This window comes from Cetorhinus maximus, chromosome 12 (assembly GCF_964194155.1).
Source record: "Cetorhinus maximus chromosome 12, sCetMax3.hap1.1, whole genome shotgun sequence".
Classification (NCBI taxonomy): domain Eukaryota; kingdom Metazoa; phylum Chordata; class Chondrichthyes; order Lamniformes; family Cetorhinidae; genus Cetorhinus; species Cetorhinus maximus.
This window is the reverse complement of record NC_135890.1, coordinates 80,052,231-80,070,758: the sequence shown is the minus strand read 5'-3', so window position 1 is coordinate 80,070,758 and position 18,528 is coordinate 80,052,231. Positions and strand designations below refer to the sequence as shown.

At 43.5% G+C, this 18,528-nt stretch overlaps 1 protein-coding gene across 1 annotated transcript in view; it reads right to left on the bottom strand.

Moving 5' to 3' along the window:
* LOC144687630 (hepatocyte nuclear factor 1-alpha-like) overlaps positions 1-13,354 on the bottom strand; it is a 225,990-nt gene extending 212,636 nt beyond the window's left edge. Inside the window, exon 1 of the mRNA XM_078554000.1 lies at positions 12,586-13,354. Coding sequence (XP_078410126.1) covers positions 12,586-12,932 — 347 coding nt within the window. The 5' untranslated portion in view covers positions 12,933-13,354. The remainder of the gene's footprint in view (positions 1-12,585) is intronic.
* Between the last annotated feature and the right edge of the window lie 5,174 nt (positions 13,355-18,528).

Genomic DNA, 18,528 nt, shown 5'->3' with positions numbered 1-18,528 from the left:
TGAGGAGAAAGTGAGAGCCATAAGAGAGGCATCTGCACCAAAGAACACCTCCGAGATCAAATCATTCCTCGGAATGATCAACTATTATGGGCGGTTCTTACACAATTTATCTACAGTGCTGGCCCCCCTGCATTCTCTACTCATAAAGAACCAACGTTGGTCTTGAGAGGCACCCCAGAAAGAACCTTTCTTCATGGTGAAACAATTGTTGCACTCGTCCAATCTATTAGCACATTATGACCAGACGAAAGAATCGGTGCTGACATGTGACACATCTCCCTACGGAGTGGGAGCAGTGCTCTCTCATTGGATGGACGACGGCTCGGAACGGCCAATAGGTTATGTATCAAATACACTCACCACAGCGGAAAAGGGATACTCGCAGATAGAAAAAGGCCTGTCCATCATCTTTGGTATCAAGAAATTGCACCAATACGTGCAACGCCACCATTTTACAATCATTTCAGACCACAAACCATTGCTAGGATTGTTTAGTGAGGACAAGGCTATACCACCCATAGCCTCAGCAAGAATACAATGATGGGCTTTACTTCTGGCAGCAAACGAATGCACTTTCGTACATAGGCCTAGCAATCAAATTGCAAACACCGATGCCCTTAGTCGTTTGCCTTTACAAGAAAATGATGAACACGTCCCAATTCCACAGGAACTTGTTTTGCTGTTAAATTTCTTAGATTCCTCGCCGGCATGTGCTCGACAGATCAGAGACTGGACAAGTCAGGACCCAGTCCTATCTCAGTTACGAGAACAAATGCTACAGGGTTGGTCACAGGAGCCCGTATCTGACGAAATGACGTATTTCAACAGAAGACATGAAATAACCAGCCAGGATGGCATCTTATTGTGGGGAGCACGAGTGACAGTTCCTCCAAAGGGAAGGAAGCCACTTTTAATTGAAGTACACTGTGCCCATCCAGGAATTTCCCAAATGAAGACCATAGCACACTGCTATCTATGGTAGCCTGGGATGGATGGTGAAATAAAGAGTTTAGTAAAGCACTGTGTGCAATGTCAGCAACTGCAAAAGTTGCCAGTGACAGCCCCACTACACCCATGGGAGTGGCCAGGTAGACCCTGGGTGTGATTGACATTGACTACATTGGACCTTTCCTGGGAACAATGTTTCTGCTCATTGTCGATGCCCAGTCAAAATTGTTGGATGTATATGAGGTGAAGTCACCAATGTCGGCCACTACAATTGAGAAACTATGTCAGAGTTTTGCCATTCACGGACTACCAGAAGTAGCCGTTTCCAAAAACAGCACGGCTTTTATGAATGCTGAGTTTCAACAGTTTATCAGCCTCAATGATATCACTCATGTGAAAACTGAACCATACCACCCTTCTTCAAATGAACCGGCCGAATGGGCGGTTCACATGTTCAAGGCAGGCATGAGAAAGCTAACTGGTGATGCCTTGACAACCAAGCTAGCACGCTTTCTTTTTCATTGCAGGACTACCCCTCACACAACAACAGGTGCTACACCTGCGGAGTTATTGTTGAAACGCAGTCTCAGGACGAGATTGAGCTCAATAATGCCGAATTTAGAGGAGAAGGTGGACGCCGCATGGCGTCATCAGCCACATCTTCTGTGGTAGCTCTTGTCCCCGAGGAGCCAACCCTGCAGCCTCTCTGGACTCTGGAACATGTCAGGATGTGAAATGGAGAGAGAGAGACAGAGAAAGAGACAGAGAGAGAGACAGGGAGGCAGAGGAAGGGAGCGAGTCAAGGGAGTCAGGGAAGCTAGAAAACCAGACATGACTGGCATAGTCACAAGAGGAAATTTACTGTGGGAGAGTCGGTATACGTGAAGAACTTGGGGAAGGACAAAAGTAGTTACCGGGTGAAATCAGTGTGGTGATTGGACCTCTATCTTACCACGTGGAGGTGGAAGGCCAAATCATATGTAAACATGTGGACCATTTAAGGAAGAGAGAGACAAATCACCAAGATTTGGTTCCACTAGTGATCATGACTGGGTCTGCGTTTCCTGTTGAGGATACTCAACTCAGGACTGACATGTCTGATGTTCCTGTAAGAGTTGAGGATACAGAACTGCAAGTGCCCACTGAAGCACCTGATGTTCAGGCAACTCCGGAAAAGGAGGTTCCTGACAAAGAATCTGAAGTTGTGGAGCTGCGACATTCTACACGTACCAGGAAATGACCTGAAAGACTGAACCTGTAAATTCCTTACCCAGTGTAAATATTATGTTGTCTTGAAAAATATGTACTTGTAAATATAATATGTATAGCTGAGTTAAAGGGGGAGGAATGTAGTAATTAGGGTTTTATTTAGTGTAATGTACCTTTAAGAATAATACTTATTAAGGAAGATCACACGATTTGTAGTAACCAATAGGAGAGTATCGTGGGCTACCTCAGCAGTCAGTGTAGAGTTAGAGTTGCAGCTGAAAGCACATGTGTAGTTGCTGCTGAGTATAATGTAAATAAACTTAATGTTCCCACCCAGGAAGTGTCTGCAGATCAATTCCATCACTACTGGTACAACTCAGCCATCCTACAACAGCAACCTATTTAATTCCATTAACTATATAATAATTAAGTGTTAAAGAATAACTTGCATTTACAAACAGTGTTTCACAACCTTAGGGCATGTAAAGACAACAAGATACTCTTCCAAGTGTGTTCATGTTAGGCAACCTTCTGACTGCGCACAGTAAATCCCCACAAACAGAAATGAAATAATGTCCAGGTAATCTGTTTCAGTGACATTGGTTGAGGGGTAAATGTTGACCAGGGTATAGGGAGAACTCCTCATGCTCTTGTGGACAGTGCCAAGCAGTCTTCTACCTGCAAGGGCAATCAGGGTCTTTGGTTAACATCATCTGAAAGACGGCAGTGCAGAGCTCCGTCTGTAATTATCTGGAGCATTGGCATAGGTTGTGTGCTTCAATCCCTGGATTGAAATTTAAACTGACAATCTTCTGATTGAGAGGCAAGAATTATACAACTGAGCCTACTCCTACTCCTGCTCCTAAGTCCTATGTTCCTATGAGCCAAGTCTGACACTTGAACTAGTAATATGTTAAGCCATCCATTGGCATAGGCTTTAGAACTCAGAAGACCTGGCTCGTGAATGGAAATGGTCATTTTCTTTGAATCCAAGATGAAAAATGTTGGGTAACTGCTCAAGCCTTAACTGTTACTAAGTCAGATTTTGTTGTGAGCTGCTGCCATTAGTCCTGCTGAAATAAATGGTAGATGAATATGTAGACAGTAAACTAACCATTTACTTCAACGTACAGGTAACTGTAACCTCCAAAAACATGTGTTTTGGGGATTGGGTGAGATGTAAAGATTTTAAACTCTGAAATCTGCCTCCATCCCACCTAGTTTTAATGGAGGTGGGACAGTGGCCAGCCACTAACCTGCCCCAGGAGGTGAGTATTCCGAAGAAGTCATATTGAACTTGAAACGTTAACTCTGTTTCTCTCTTCACAGATGCTGCCAGACCTGCTGTGTTTTTATTTTAGATCTCCAACATCTAAAGTATTTTGTTTTCATTTTAGTAAATACTTTTAACCTGTCTTAGCCAGCCAGTTTTACCTCAATATAATAAAGCGCATCACATTTCTGAGACATTTAAACTCCTCATGTCAGAGGCAACAATAAGTTTGCCAGTTCTGGTTGGATAAATTCATGGAGGTTTCATCACATGACCTCTTGCCTCCAAGTGCCCTGCCCCAACTATTAATCACCTGACAGATGCATTAGTGCAGCATTCCACCTTCCCACGCTTAAAGGAAAGCAAACCAATTATTCAATACCTATCTGACTGGATAATTATTGATTGCCAGTCAAACAGTATTTTTTCTCAACTCCAATATTTTCATCACAGATAAATGAAAGTGTTCAAAGAAACTGAAAATAAAGCACTGTCGCTATGATTTCTCTCCCAGGTTGCTCACAGCATGGCCAGCCAGCGTGAAATGGCAGTCGTGGCCGGATCACGGGGGGTGGTCCCATTCACAGCCCCTCCCACTCGCCCCCGGCGAGCCCACCCAACAATCGGAAAATCCTGGCCTTAGTGGTTGAATCGGACGATGCATTTGTGACCTTGAGATTGTGAGCAGAACTTGTCTCAGTACAGAAAACAGCCAACGTCCCTCACCTGACTCAGCTCAGGCCAAAATAAGCACTTTTTTCAAGGAGTGTTGATGCTTTAAGCATTCACGAAGCTCCACATGAAGGTGATTGTTGTGAGGTTTGAGGGAAATGAGGAAGGACTCATCCTTTAATAACTGGTAAGGCCAGGAAAATGGAAACAATTGTAATGGGAACTATACACTCTCACTTTCTCTTGCAAATACATCTGGACCGAGACATTATTGAAGTTCTCAAGATTTTGAGATGTAGAAGTATATTGGACCTTAAACAGATAGACCTAACCACAAACATGACTAAGGAGGCACAAAATCAAGCTCAGAAGGTACAACTGCTTCGCCCAGCGGGAGGTGAATATATGAAGAATAGAGTTTGGAGGTTGGTGTTAGGGATAAGATGTTGGTACATTCAGGAGGGAGTTAGCTAAGTTTCTTTCTCTTTTATGGTATGTAGATGTTGATGGCAAGCCCAGCATTTGTCGCTCATCCCTAATTGTCCTTGAACTGGGTGGCTTGCTAGGTGATTTCAGAGGGCAGTTAAGAGTCAACCATATTACTGGCATCATTTGTAGGCCAGACTGGGTAAGGATGGCAGATTTCCTTCCCTAAAGAACATTAGTGAACCAGATGGGTTTTGTAAACAACAATAGGCGATATTTGTCAAGGTCGCCATTATTAAAACCAGCCTCATAATCCAGATTAATTAATTGAATGAAATTTCACCAGCTGCCGTGGTGGGACTGGAGCTCATGTTCCCAGGGCATTAGCCTGGACCTCTAGGTTACTAGTCCAGCGACAAAGTGAAAGAAGAGATATAACAGAGAGTATAAGGTGGAATGTTTTGAAATTTTGAGGCCAGCTAAATATACCACAGTGGTCTTTAGCTCTTGTGTGCAAATCCTGTATTCATTGCATTCATTGACCTGACGAAAGCATTTAACTCAGTAAATCGCGAGGCTCTGTGGATTGTGCTCCAAGGATTTGGATGTCCAAGAAATGTCATCACAATCCTGCAGCTGCTTCATGATGATATAACTGCAACTGTCTTGAGTGGGCGATCTGAAACAGACCCCTTCAAAATCTGGACCAGGGTCAAGCAAGGTTGTGCGATAGCCCCCATGCTATTTACAATCTATCTGACAGTGGCTATTCACCTCATCAAAAATCAACTGTCCTCTGGTGTCAGTATTAAGTGCAGTCTAGGTGGAAAACTCTTTAACCTCGGTAGCCTCCATACCAAAACTAAATAGACATCTTAGATATACAAGATGAAAAGTTTGTGGATAACTGCAGAGTCATTGAACACTCTGCACCAGATTTGTAAGCTATTCCTCGATCTCTTCAGTTCAGCGCACAAATAACTCAGCCTGTTCTTTCATGTTGCCAACTCATTTCAGCCCACACCTGGTCAGCCAAATATTCTACCTCCCATATATGTTGAAGGAGTGTCTCGTAATATGTTGAGCATTTCTCATACCTTGGCATCCACCTATCTCAAAAGTCCATCACTGGTGAAGAAATCCAACACTGGATCAGCTGCACAAATTACAGCAGCAAGTGTTTGACAACAAAGGTCTCCACAAGTCAACAAAAGCCTTAATGTGCAGAGCAGATGTCGCCACCACACTGCTGTATTGAAGTGAGACCTGGACTGTGTATTTTTTTTTATTCATTTCTGGGATGTGGGTGTCGCTGGCTAGACCAGCATTTATTGCCCATCCCTGCCCTTGAGAAGGTGATGATGAGCTGCCTTCTTGAACTGCTGCAGTCCATGTGGTGTAGGCACACCCACAGTGCTGTTAGGGAGGGTTTTGACCCAGTGACAGTGAAGGAACAGTGATATATTTCCAAGTCAGGATGGTGAGTGGCCTGGACGGGAACTTGCAAGGGGTGTTGTTCCCATATTTCTGTTGCCCTTGTCCTTCTAGATGGTAGTGGTCCCAGGTTAAAAAAAGCATCCTAAGGTGCTCCCTAAGAAGCCTTGGTGAGTTTCTGAAGTGCATCTTGTAGATGGTACACACTGATACCACTGTTCATTGGTAGTGGAGGGAATGAATGTTTGTGGATGGGGTGCCAATCAACCACAATATGAAACCTCAGGGCATGGCATATCCCCCACTCTACCATTACCATCAAGCCAGGGGATCAATCCTGGTTCATTGAAGAGTGCAGGAGGGCATGCCAGGAGCAGCACCAGGCATACCTAAAAATGAGGTGTCAACCTGGTGAAGCTATAACACAGGACTACCTGCATGCCAAACAGCATAAGCAGCAAGTGATAGACAGAGCGAAGTGATTCCATAATAAACGGATCACATTTAAGCTCTGCAGTCCTGCCACATCCAGTCGTGAATGGTGGTAGACAATTAAACAACTCACTGGAGGAGGAGGCTCCACAAATATCCCAAGAATCCAACCATTGCCCCTTGATGTTCAATGGTATTACCATCACTGAATCCCCCACTATCAACATCCTGGGGGTTACCATTGACCAGAAACTGATCTGGACTAGCCATATAAATACTGTGGCAACAAGAGCAGCTTAGAGACTCGGAATCCTGCGTCGAATAACTTATCTCCTGACTCCCCAAAGCCTGTCCACCATCTACAAGGCACAAGTCAGGAGCGTGATGAAATACTTCCCACTTGCCTGGATGAGTGCAGCTCCCACAACACTCAAGAAGCTGGACACCATCCAGGACAAAGCAGCCCATTTGATTGGCACCCCATCCACAAATATTCACTCCCTCCATCACCGAGGCACAGAGGCAGCAGTGTGTACCATCTATAAAATGCTCTGCAGGAACTCACCAAGGCTCTTTAGGCAGCATCTTCCAAACTCACGACCACTACCATCTAGAAGGACAAGGGCAGCAGGCATATGGGAACACCACCGCCTGGAAGTTCCCCTCCAAGCTACTCGCCATCCTGACTTGGAAATATATCACCATTCCTTCACTGTCGCTGGGTCAAAATCCTGGAACTCCCTTCCTAACAGCACTGCGGGTGTACCAACACCACATGGACTGCAGCAGTTCAAGAATGCAGCTCACCACCACTTTCTCAAGGGCAACTAGGGATGGGCAACAAATGCTGGCCCACATCCCGTAAATGAATTAAAAAGAAAATCATGCAGAGCCAAAATTAGAAGGGCCCATGGACCTGAGCGTCTGGACTGCTGAGGAAACTGGCAGTGAGACCTGTTGAAGCACCTTGCTTTACTGAGTCTGCAGCCCGAAATGGTGCACTATGTGCTGACATAAATGAGTGAGTTATAGAGGGCCATTTTACATTACCACTCAGGCAGATCTGTTTCTGCTAGTTTCTCGTGAATGGGCTTTGAATGATTTACACAACTTACTTTATCTTGGCCCTTTTCTAGTTTGTTCTTGCTGCAGTCGCCACGTGGAAGGAAACATGAGTTTAATGTTGAAAATTACAAAGGAAAATTTCTCAAGAGGTAAAATGCAATTTGTCCTTCCCCTTTAGACTCACCCATGATGTTGCAACTACAAGGTCACACAATTATCCTGCCTTCCACCTCACCTCCCAATCACATCCCCCACATCATTGTCAGTACCTCAGTCAAGAAATTCAGCATTCTTGTTCCTGGGAAATAAAAGGGCTATATTTTCATCATAAACCAATACAGATTGACAGCTGGATTATAAACCCCATTAGTCGTTTATTTAATCTCTAACAGGTTATAACTTTTATAACTCTTTACAAAAACTGCCCTGTTTGAATGTAACATGTCTAATTACAGGAACCGACATCCTGCATCCCTAGGACACCTGAGGATTGTCCAACCCAAGATTGAGTCAGGCTATTTCTCAGGCATTCATAATGGCTGCCTAAAATAGGCACTTGGCCCTTTGAATAGACTAATGAGGGGCCTAACGCCTGATTAGGACCCATCAGGGAAAGTCAGGATCACCAGTCATCAGGACTACTCCCACCAATAGGTGTCTCTCTCGGAAGGCTCAGTTTCTCCTCTTCATAGGTGTCCCCATCCAGTTTGGCGGGGATGGGGTGGTCTATGAAAGGTCTCTTCCTCTTCTTGCATTTGATTCTATTGGTTACCTGGCTGCAGATAAGGGTACAATAGCAAAGTGGTTATGTTATTGGACTAGTCATCTGGACTAGTAGTCCTCGAGATGCGACTTCAAATCCTACCATTTCATTTTGAGAATTTAATTTCATTAATTAAATAGATCTGGAGTAAAAGCTAGTATTAGAAATAGTAACCATAGAACTTCCAGGATGTTGTAAAAATCAAACTAGTCAATCCTTGAAGTGGGGTAACCTGCTCTCCTTACCCAGACTGGCCTATATGTGACTCTAGACCCACAGCAATGTGACTGACTCTTAACTACACTTTCATATATGACCCTGCAAGCCTCTGAGTTGTGTCAAAACTGCTACAACAGAAGGCAGCTCACCACCACCTTCTCCAGGACAATTAGTGATGAGCAATACGTGCTGGCCTTGCCAGTCACACCCACATCCCATGAATGAATAAATAAATTAGGTAGCATACTCCCATAAGGATGTCCACATTTTTACCAACTATTCCAATTGACAGAAAATTGGCCAGGTTCAGTTAGAGACATGCATTCTACTTCACTCCATTTTTTTTTGCATTTTGCTGTAACCCAAAAGATCCATTAGAAGCAGGAAGAGGGGAATTTGCCCCTTGTTGCACTGAAGTCTTAAGGCAACACCAAATTAAGGGTCATAGAAAAATAAGGAAGAGAGCAGAAGATTTTCAGGAAAACCTGAACAGATTAGGGAATTGACATGTGCAGTTAAATATAGTGAACAATGAAATAGTATATTTTGGAAGAAAAGTGAAAGGAAGCATACCTAAATGGTAAGATTCATATCATACGAACAGGAGTAGGCCTTTCAGCCCCTTGAGCTCATTCCACCATTCAGTGCGATCATGGCTGACCTGCGATCTAATTCTACATAACCGCCTTTGCCCCAAATCCCTTAATACATTTGGTTAACAAAAATCTACCACTCAGATTTAAAATTAACAATTGATCTAACATCAGTTGTTAGTTGCAGAGACAGTTCTGAACTCCAGACTCCTATCATCCATTGTGTGAAGAAGTGTTTCCTAATGTCATCCCTGAAAGTTCTAGCTCGAACTTTTAGACTTTGCCCCTAGTCCTCAATTCCCCAACGAGCAAGAATAGTTTCTTTCAATCGGCCCATTGGTTCCCCTTAATATCTTGAAAAGCTCACCCCTTAACCTTCTAAATACTGGGGAATGCAATCTGTATCATTCTGGTACCTGGACTCAATCCAAGGGCAATATGTCCTTCCTAAGGCGTCGTGCCTAGAACTGCTCACAGGGAATACAAAAACATCCATCTTGGAAGGAGGAAGTGCAGATAGAAGAAAAAAAACATTAAAATGGCTAATGATGGGTTATACCCATGGATCACTGAAAAGAGAAACAAGGAAGTGATGTTGAATTTGTAAGAAACTGGTTTGGTCATGGTTACAGTATTGTAGGGAGTGTTAGTCATCCCCTTGTTAGGGGAACATGTTTCTTCTGTCAGACCTGCTGGGTTTTTCCAGCTACTTTTGTTTCTTCTTTTTCAGTTCTCTGCCCAAAGGCAGGTCCTGGGTAGTGCAAGGGAGCAGGTCGCAAATCCACCCCAGCCAGAACAGGGATCAAACTCTGTGCAGTTGGCACCAATCTGATCCACACTGGCCATCCAACCAACAGAGCTATCCAGTCCCTCTAGGAGATGGAGCTGCAGTGACAACATGCACTTTCACATGCATGTTGTAGGCTGGAGCTGTGGTTGGTGATGGAAGGGGCTCCAACTTTCTTTCCATCACATGGCTGACCAGGAATCTCTCACGCTCTTACTGCCTGACATTTGCGTATGTTGGAAGGATTCACAGGTTGATACTCAACCTGCTTGGCTGCGTTATGAACACACCTCCCTTGACCATCAAATCCTGGAGTAGGACTTGGACCCAGAGCTTCTGAATCATGAGGCAGAGACAAGACCCACTGCACCACAAGACCTCCAGAAGCACATTACAGCAATGAGAAGGCTACAGCAAACATTCACTAGAACATAAAGGTTCAAGTTATGAAGAAAGACCCCCCAAAATTGAGACTTTTTTCACTGTGCGCAGGGAATCTTAATTGGTATGATTCTAATGGAAGTTATTTGAATTTATCAAATGATTTTGTGATTGTTTCGACTGATGATTGCAATAAGGAGATAATGGAAGTTCCACAATGGGCAGCTGATCCGCTCTAACTGAAACCCACCCAAGCAGTGAAGATGAAGAATCAAGGTTATCACTAGAAGAACCTTAAGTGCTGTAAGCTGCAGGGTTATGGGCCGGGTGCAGGAAGGTGGGATTGGAAAGGGCACCTGGGTGTCCTCGGGCTGGCATGGACAAGATGGGCCGAATGGCCTCCTTCTGTGCTGTAACTTTTCTATGGTTCTAATGCCAGATTCAATCGTGGCTTTTTAAAAGGGAAACTGAACCCCTTATCTGAAGAGGAAGAATTTTGCAGGGGCTGCGGGGGAAGGCAGCTCGAGGGTGAACTGCGCTTGCAGAGGGCCGGCACAGACACGACGGGCCGAATGGTGTCCTCCTGCGCTGTGCCCCATTCTATGATTGCACGATTCTCCTTAGGATGGACAAGTACACCTGCCCTGGTCTACGGTGCCAAAAAGGGACCCAGCCGCTTGAAATGTGGTTATGTTCTGAGCGGCCACTGGTCAAGCTGAACTCGAGAGTGAACTGAATCTACCTGGAATGAAAATGGGAGAAAGGGGAGGCGGGGGTACCTTTATCTCCCAGGCTTCCAGTTAGTCACACAGGTAGCAGGGAGTGCTGTAAAGTCAGCAGCGGCGGGGATAACACTCAGCAGCAAACACTTGAGCTAAACTCAGAAAACGCGGACATTTAATGGAAAGTGCGGTTATAATTCTTTTCATAAAAGAAGTGAATATGTTTTTACTGCCTGTTATATAGTTTTCCCTCAGATGAATACGTGCTAGTTCGCCTGTGCTAATCCTGAACTACTTTTTTATTGATCTGTTGATGTTGACCAACAGATAAAAAACTTCGAGCTGGAGCAAAGTCCAAGTCACCTTGGAACAGACAAACGCTCTCTTCCACCGCTGTTCTTCTTTTCTGCTTTACAAACTCCATTTGTGCTTTCCCGGCCATGCCAAGCCCTGGTTTAGTTATTGGGGGTGGGTCTGCCCTCCCGTTCTCCTGCCATTCAGTAACCGCACTGGATTAAGCATCAACCCGAGCCTGGTTCGTTTAAAATGGGAGCCGGGTCGATTATTTATAGCCCTCTTTTACTATGAAACCTGAGCAAATACTTTGACCCGCCTAGTTAAGATTGCAGCTTTCGCTCGCTCACACACACATTCTCTGCTGTTGGTTTACCAAAGTGAATTCAATTCTCCAACAACACCCACCCTCTCACATCATGCTTACATTCAAAGCCAACAATTATGCCAATCGATATTCTGACTGCCAAATGTATATTAACTGACTTTGTAATCGTCAAATTTGGTTTATGCTGTTGGAGAAATTTGCGATGATGATGTTTTGCATATCCAATATTAATAAGAAAAAGTAAATATAAAGTTTAAATATTTGATTGTTCATTTAAAACCAATTTTCATTCCTTAAAGTTTGCTAAAGGGAAATAATTCGTTAGTACACAGCATGCCACGTACAATCTCCGATTGGTACTTTTTTTTTAAAATCGAGTTAATTTTCACTATTAACCCGTTTTGTGCAATGAATTAATTTGTAAAGTTTGACTGTTTACCCGGGAACTCTAACAAACAATCCCTCTATCCACCGAGTGTAGTTTCTATCGGTTTAATTTTAGCAAAATTTAGTTATCGAAGGAAAAATATTAAGGCGAATTCGATCAGGAGGATCGAAAAAGGGCATTTCTTAGTTCCTAATTCTGCCTCAGGTGTTCAGACATAGCCAGTCATTACACGGTGCAAATTTGTTGTAATTGCCATGTACGAACGGAATTGCCAAGCCTCATTACCATCGAATTTATACACACAAAGAAATTAATTAATGATAAAGAAATAACTTTAATCTGGGCAGAGATGCCATATCGGTCACACGCTTCCGGCTGCCTTGTATAATCAGTAGTTAATGATCAAATGTAACCCAAAAGGGACGCTATACTATTTTAGTTTATATTTTGCAAAAGAACAGAGAAATAACAATCAATTGGATAATTAGTAACTAGCAGTGGCACGCCTGATTCAGGCAGGCAGCTTTCCGTCACACTTTGCATAGAATGGGCTGCACAAGATCAGGGGAAGGTTTGGATGGGACAGCACAGTTTCAGATTGTTCGCCTGCTAAATAGGAGAGAGCAGAAGTGGAAAGAAATGGGTCCTTACTGGAGAAGTTGTTCCACGATTGCCCTTTGCTGGGCGGCTTCTTCGGGGCTGAGGTTGACCAGTTCCTTCAGGATAGCCGGAGTGTCGTAGTCCTCGTCGCCGTCCTCTGAGCTGTCGTCCCCGGAGAGTTTGTCGGGGTTGTGGCCGTTCGCTAAGGCCGGCAGCGGTTCGGCTTTGGGGCCATCGCTGGGGAGTATACTAATCGTCGACCCCTGAGCTTCCTCGGTCTTGGCAGGTTGATAGGGGTCGAGTTCCTGGAGAGCTTCAATCAGGGTCTCCTTGGTGATCCCAGAATCTACCAGTGCATTCACCAGCTCCTGCTGCAAAGCTGTTAATTTGGTCACCATCTCCCAATACAACCTCCCCCCCACCCCAACCCCAAAAAATAAATACAAATTTGTAACTGATTCACTTTTCCCCCAGATTTTCTTTCAATTCCAATATATTTACCCCCTCGTCATAACAAGGTCTCCCTGATGTTTTTGAACTTTTCCCACATGATAACAAATGGGAATGGAAATGCACTCTTCCAAAAACAAGGAAATCACCAAAACCATTACTTTCTACACCAGAAAGTGGCCTGCTTTGGTCATCATAAACGTAGCCTCCACTCATCTATTTACATTTGAACTGGGCACATTTTCCTGGGTTCACATTTATCCATCCGCTCATCCAGCCACTGAACTTCGGACCCCATTTTAGCTGTTGTACAAAGTGCAAGAAAATATGTTAAGCACTAAAACTGCGCTCAACAGTTCAATTAAAAGCAGTGCTTCATTGTGTCCTTTTTTTACATTTGAAATGCGTAAAATAATGAAAGTTTTTTTTATGAAACCATTTTTTTCATAGCTCAACCACCCCCCCATCTCTGTTTAAATATTTATTTTCAACTCTCGTTCAATATTGATTCAGCTATCAGACCTAGTCAGCTGCTCCTTTTGCTACCTATCAGTTTGAGCTCCAAACTGGGTACAATGGTCAGAGTCGTGTTTTCTGGCCTAAGCTCCATTGAAGCAGAGTTACTCATTTTCTTTCCATTCTTGTCATGAATCAGAACTAGAGTCGGTGTTCATTAAGAGAAAGGAACGGCCCAGAAAAAAGAAAGAACTCGTGGACTTGTTTGGCTTCTTTCACAACCTCAGAATGTGCAGCCAATGAAGCACGGTTGAAATGTCGTCAATGTTATAATGAGTTGTGGTATGTCATAAGGACTGCTGGGAAGGGGAGGGGGAGATAACCTGTGACAAAAAAATTGGGGGATGTGTCTCCCTCATTATCAACACTGACTGTACCTGTACAAGGGAACGAGAGAGTGAGAAAGAGACCATGCATGTACCCTCGTAAGAACAACATCATCACCATTTCAGGGTCTTTTCTGAAAGGCAGTGGGTGAGGCAGCCTGCGCTACATAACATCCAGCTACATCTGTCATTCTGGACAGAGAAGAATGTTTGCAGTATCTGAAAGAATTTCAACTTTTGTGATGAGCTCCCCAGTCTTGAAGAACATTTTTTAAAATTACATGCATCGGCACTGGCGCCGTACATCAACAGGCATGTCACTACACATTTGTGGGCAAATTTCCTGCTAGAACTACACTACCAATATTTTAAGTAGTCAGCCATGCCTCTTTGAAAGACTAACTATCTCCAGCCCTACAACTCCAGCCATTCTTCCAAATCTGGCCTCTTATGCAGCCCCTGTTTCCATCGCCCCACCATTGACAGGCAGTGATGCTTTCAACTGTCTAGGCCCCAAGCTCTGATATTCCTTCCCTAACCCTCTGCACCTCTCCATACAGCTTAAAACCCAGCTTTCTGGCCAATATTTTGCTCACCTCTGTTAATGTCTCTTTCTTTGGCTCGGTGTCAATTTTTGCTCTGATAATGCTCCTGTGAAGCATTTTGGGTGTTTAACTGTTTTAAAGGTGCTATATAAATGCAGTTGTTCTTTTTAGCTCATTATGTTACTGTGATGCAGAAAGAGTAAGAAACAGGAAAGTTAAGTAAAGTAAGGACTTTAAAGTAAAATGCTGAGAAAGACTCTGTAGGCAGTCGATCCAGGCAGCCATTGTTGAATTTATTTTTCAACTGAGCACGATCACCATTGCGGAGCCCGCCAAGTCCAGCAAGCATGGGAAATCTCTTTATCGCCAAGTGAACAGCAATGCCATCTTGAAATTCAGAAAGCCCCTAAAGCAGAACCTAGACATTTAAAAATTTGACCATTGATCAGAATTCCACACTTGCAAATCAATTCGCACTAATCCAAGGCCCAGATCAATCACATATTTGGGGACTTTGGAGGAAAAGATTCTTAAGATACAGAATCACTTCCAGTTTAGACAAAAGATCAGAAGCAGAGCAAGTTAACACACTGCTTTACTGAGTAGGCCCAATTGCAGATGACATTATAACACAGGGAATCATTGAATTATCTGCTGAATTTGAAGAAGTACTAAAATCTTTTGATGTTTATTTTAAACTAAGGAGCAATAAAATACTTGAAAAAGCTAAATTTAACAAGCAAGTCCAGCAGCTAGGAGAACCTGTCAATTCATTCATCAGTGGTCTGTACAGGATGGCTGAAGGTTGCAAATACAGAGATCTAAAATCTGAACTGATCAGAGACAGAATAATGGTAGGAATCGTGGATGACATACTCTCTGACCTCATGCAAGCAAAGGCAGATCTAACCCTAGAAAGGGCAATCCAGAGAGTTAGGCAGTCAGGACTCCATGAGCAGCACAGAACAATTTTAAGGGGAGAAAATAAACCATGGTGCAGAGGCTAACCACAGACAGATAAACAATTGAGACACAGGTACACTCCAGGCCAGGAAAAGCAATATCCAAACTGGGCAGCAGAGTGACCATGGCAACATTGTGGAGCAAAGCACTCCCACAGGGAAGATGAATGTCCTGTAATTTCAGCCCAATGCTTTCAGTGCAACAGGATTGGACACTACAGCAAACTGTGTGAAACAAAGACTCTGAAACACACAGAAAGCCCAAAAATTATCCACAAAGTTGAGACTGCAAGCTTGGAAGACACACAGCCATGCTTTTTGGGCAGGGTCAGAGATCTCGGTGTCTCATTTTGGAATGTGGACATTTCAGTCAATGGCCATTTAACAAATTTTAAATTAGACACAAGAGGCAGCGTAACAGTCCTGTTGGACAAGAAACCGTGTCTAAAAGGCTTCTGGCTGTAAACAACAGATTCACCACTCTGTGGGCCCGGAGGAATCCGACTTCCAGTCATAGGCAAGATTCTGGAACTACTAAGGTGTGGCGGTAAACAAATCTTCGAGCTGATGTATGATATCCATAACCAGCCTTTCTCTCTCTTGAGCAGAGATGCCTGTGTAGCCCTGGACCTCAGCAGAAGATGTCAAGGCAACCATTGTCATTAATCATGCAGATCTGGAAGTTCCTGAATGCTCAAACAACAAAGAGTATCCTGACTGGGACTTCAGCTCAGACCTGACTTCTCTCTTTGTGGAGCACATTTGTTACAGGTGCCAGAAAACCTTTAGACCAGCCAACCACCCAGGAGGTAACCACAACGTCTCCAGTGGAGGATGTAAAAGAGAGCAACCAGCAGTCCGATGAGCCTCAACCCCCAGCTCCGACAATGGTACAGCAGGTCAGTATGGCAACCACTGAGCATATACTGCAACTCCCAGCCAGCATGCCAAAGCCACAAAAGATGCTGGAACCTGATAGCTGCCGTCCATTGCCAACAGCGAAACGCAGTGGTGAGCGTACCACTAAACCTCATTCTATTCACAGGAATGCTCATCCTCCGCCACAGAGAGCATCGTGACAACCCACACGATGATGGAAGAAGTGTAGAAATGACAATGAGACAAATACAATGTTTGAACACCCTACAACAAACAACTTAGGGTAGCAACCATTGATCAGCACAACAGCCGAACCGACCAAGTGCAGTTCAAATGAAAGAATGGAAGAAAAGGATGAAAACATACCCAGATACTAGGGCAGCCTCCAAACCTACAGGAAGAACCAGCAGCAACAGAGCCTACCACTCCTCCAACAGTAGTGCAAACGAGATATGGAAGGGTTTTAAGACCTCTAGACTGCCTGAACCTTTGATTTCAAGGACTTGAAGGGAGGAAATGGGATAGTGATGATGTAGTAATGACAATGTAAATGTATGATTGTAATAACAATGTAAGACATAAGGTAAACTATAGTCACTTCAAATACATTGGATAAAGGCTTGACGGGAGGTGTAGTATAAGCGTCTGTCACATATAGAGTTAATGTGGGGCTGAATGCAGTATCACCCACACAGTGATGTAAGAGAGAACATGACCCACATCCAGGGTCAGTCTACTGTTGAACAGAGCCATGTGCACCAGCAAGCACAGAGACAGCTCTCCCCTTGTACCCTTTCCTGTATATTTGTAAATAGGTCTAAGAGTCAATAAAGACTGACAGTTAAGCTATGTGTGACTATGAAGACTTCTTCAGACCTACCGAACTGTAACCAACACCCTACAACAGTATCCTTTGTATTGACACACTAGAGGAAACAGAACAGTGTCATTTTTACATTTTTTTTATTTTTAACAGTTTTTTAATTAACTTCAATCATCCACAGCAACGCAGCAATATCCAAGGCCTGAACAGAACATTGAAAACTGGTCCTAGAGTTGGAAAAATACCCTACAGTGCACTATCTCTCATGCCCCTCAATCAGTTTCTCTGTCATTTTCGCCCTTACGCTAATGTTCATTATTGACGATTCTGGGGTTCTTTTGTTTACATGTGTTCTCCATTATATTTCACCAGGTTGTAATGAGGAAATGCCAGGCTGCTCTGTACATAAAGCTGGGAGCACTTAATGTAACTAATTTCAGAAATAGCTTACACATATCCTGCTTTGAGAGGTGTAATGTACCCAGGAGATGTTCTGCTTCATGTATGTCTATGCACAAATTCATTCAAGGCATGGGATGTGTGAAAAGCCATTTATTGGAAAACACTTTTCATCACTTGTCAAAGGTTCTAAAAGCTGAAGATGTAATTCAAATTGTTGCCTTTTGAAGGCTTTTTTTAAAATGTTGCATTATTACACAAAAATGAGCCAAATCTATTTTGAAAGAAGTCAAACTCTGTCTCTTTGAATTGTGCCAATGCACCAAATGGGAATACTGAATCTGGTGACACCCTTCTCCTTAAAAAGTGATTCTGATGGTGAGACCCCTCTCTTTAGCAAGTAATGCCGATGGAGCAACACACATGTTGAGAAAGTGATAAGAAAGGTGAGATTCCTTTCTTCTAGAAAATGGTGCTGCTGGTGTCTTTATGTCTTTAGAAAATGCTACTTAAGGTGAGGCTCCCTTTTTAGAAGTAGTACTGATGCTGGGACTCCTTTCTTCAGAAGTGGTACTGATGCTTGTGCCTTCCCCCAGTATCCCCATTTACTGGTGTCCTCCGCCAATTCCCCTATTTAATGCTGTCCTCCTCAAATTCCCCCATTTATTCCTGCCCGATCCCAATTCCCTATTAGAGGTGCCCTCCCACAAATCCCAATTTGTTTGGGTGACCCTCTATTTGGATATTCAATCAACTGATTTTAACCAATGTTTCTTAGTGTCTTTTTAAACAGTTTGCATAAATAGAATTTGCTTTCAAAACCTAATGTCTAAATGTTACACTTTTCCAAAGCTTTTCTGTGGAAAGTTAATGTAAAACTTCCAAAACATGCGGTGTGGTGAAATAGATCTCTGCTCCTTTGTCTTGGTTTTTGTAAAGAGGAAATGGGCATTCCCAAGAGTAAAAGTCAGGAAAACATTACTTGTTTAGAAAATGCCACCTTTTTTAATTCACTGGCAAGGCCGGCATTCATTGCCTGACATTCCCTCTACATAAGTATTCAAATCATTACCACCGATTTTTGTGAGTTTCAG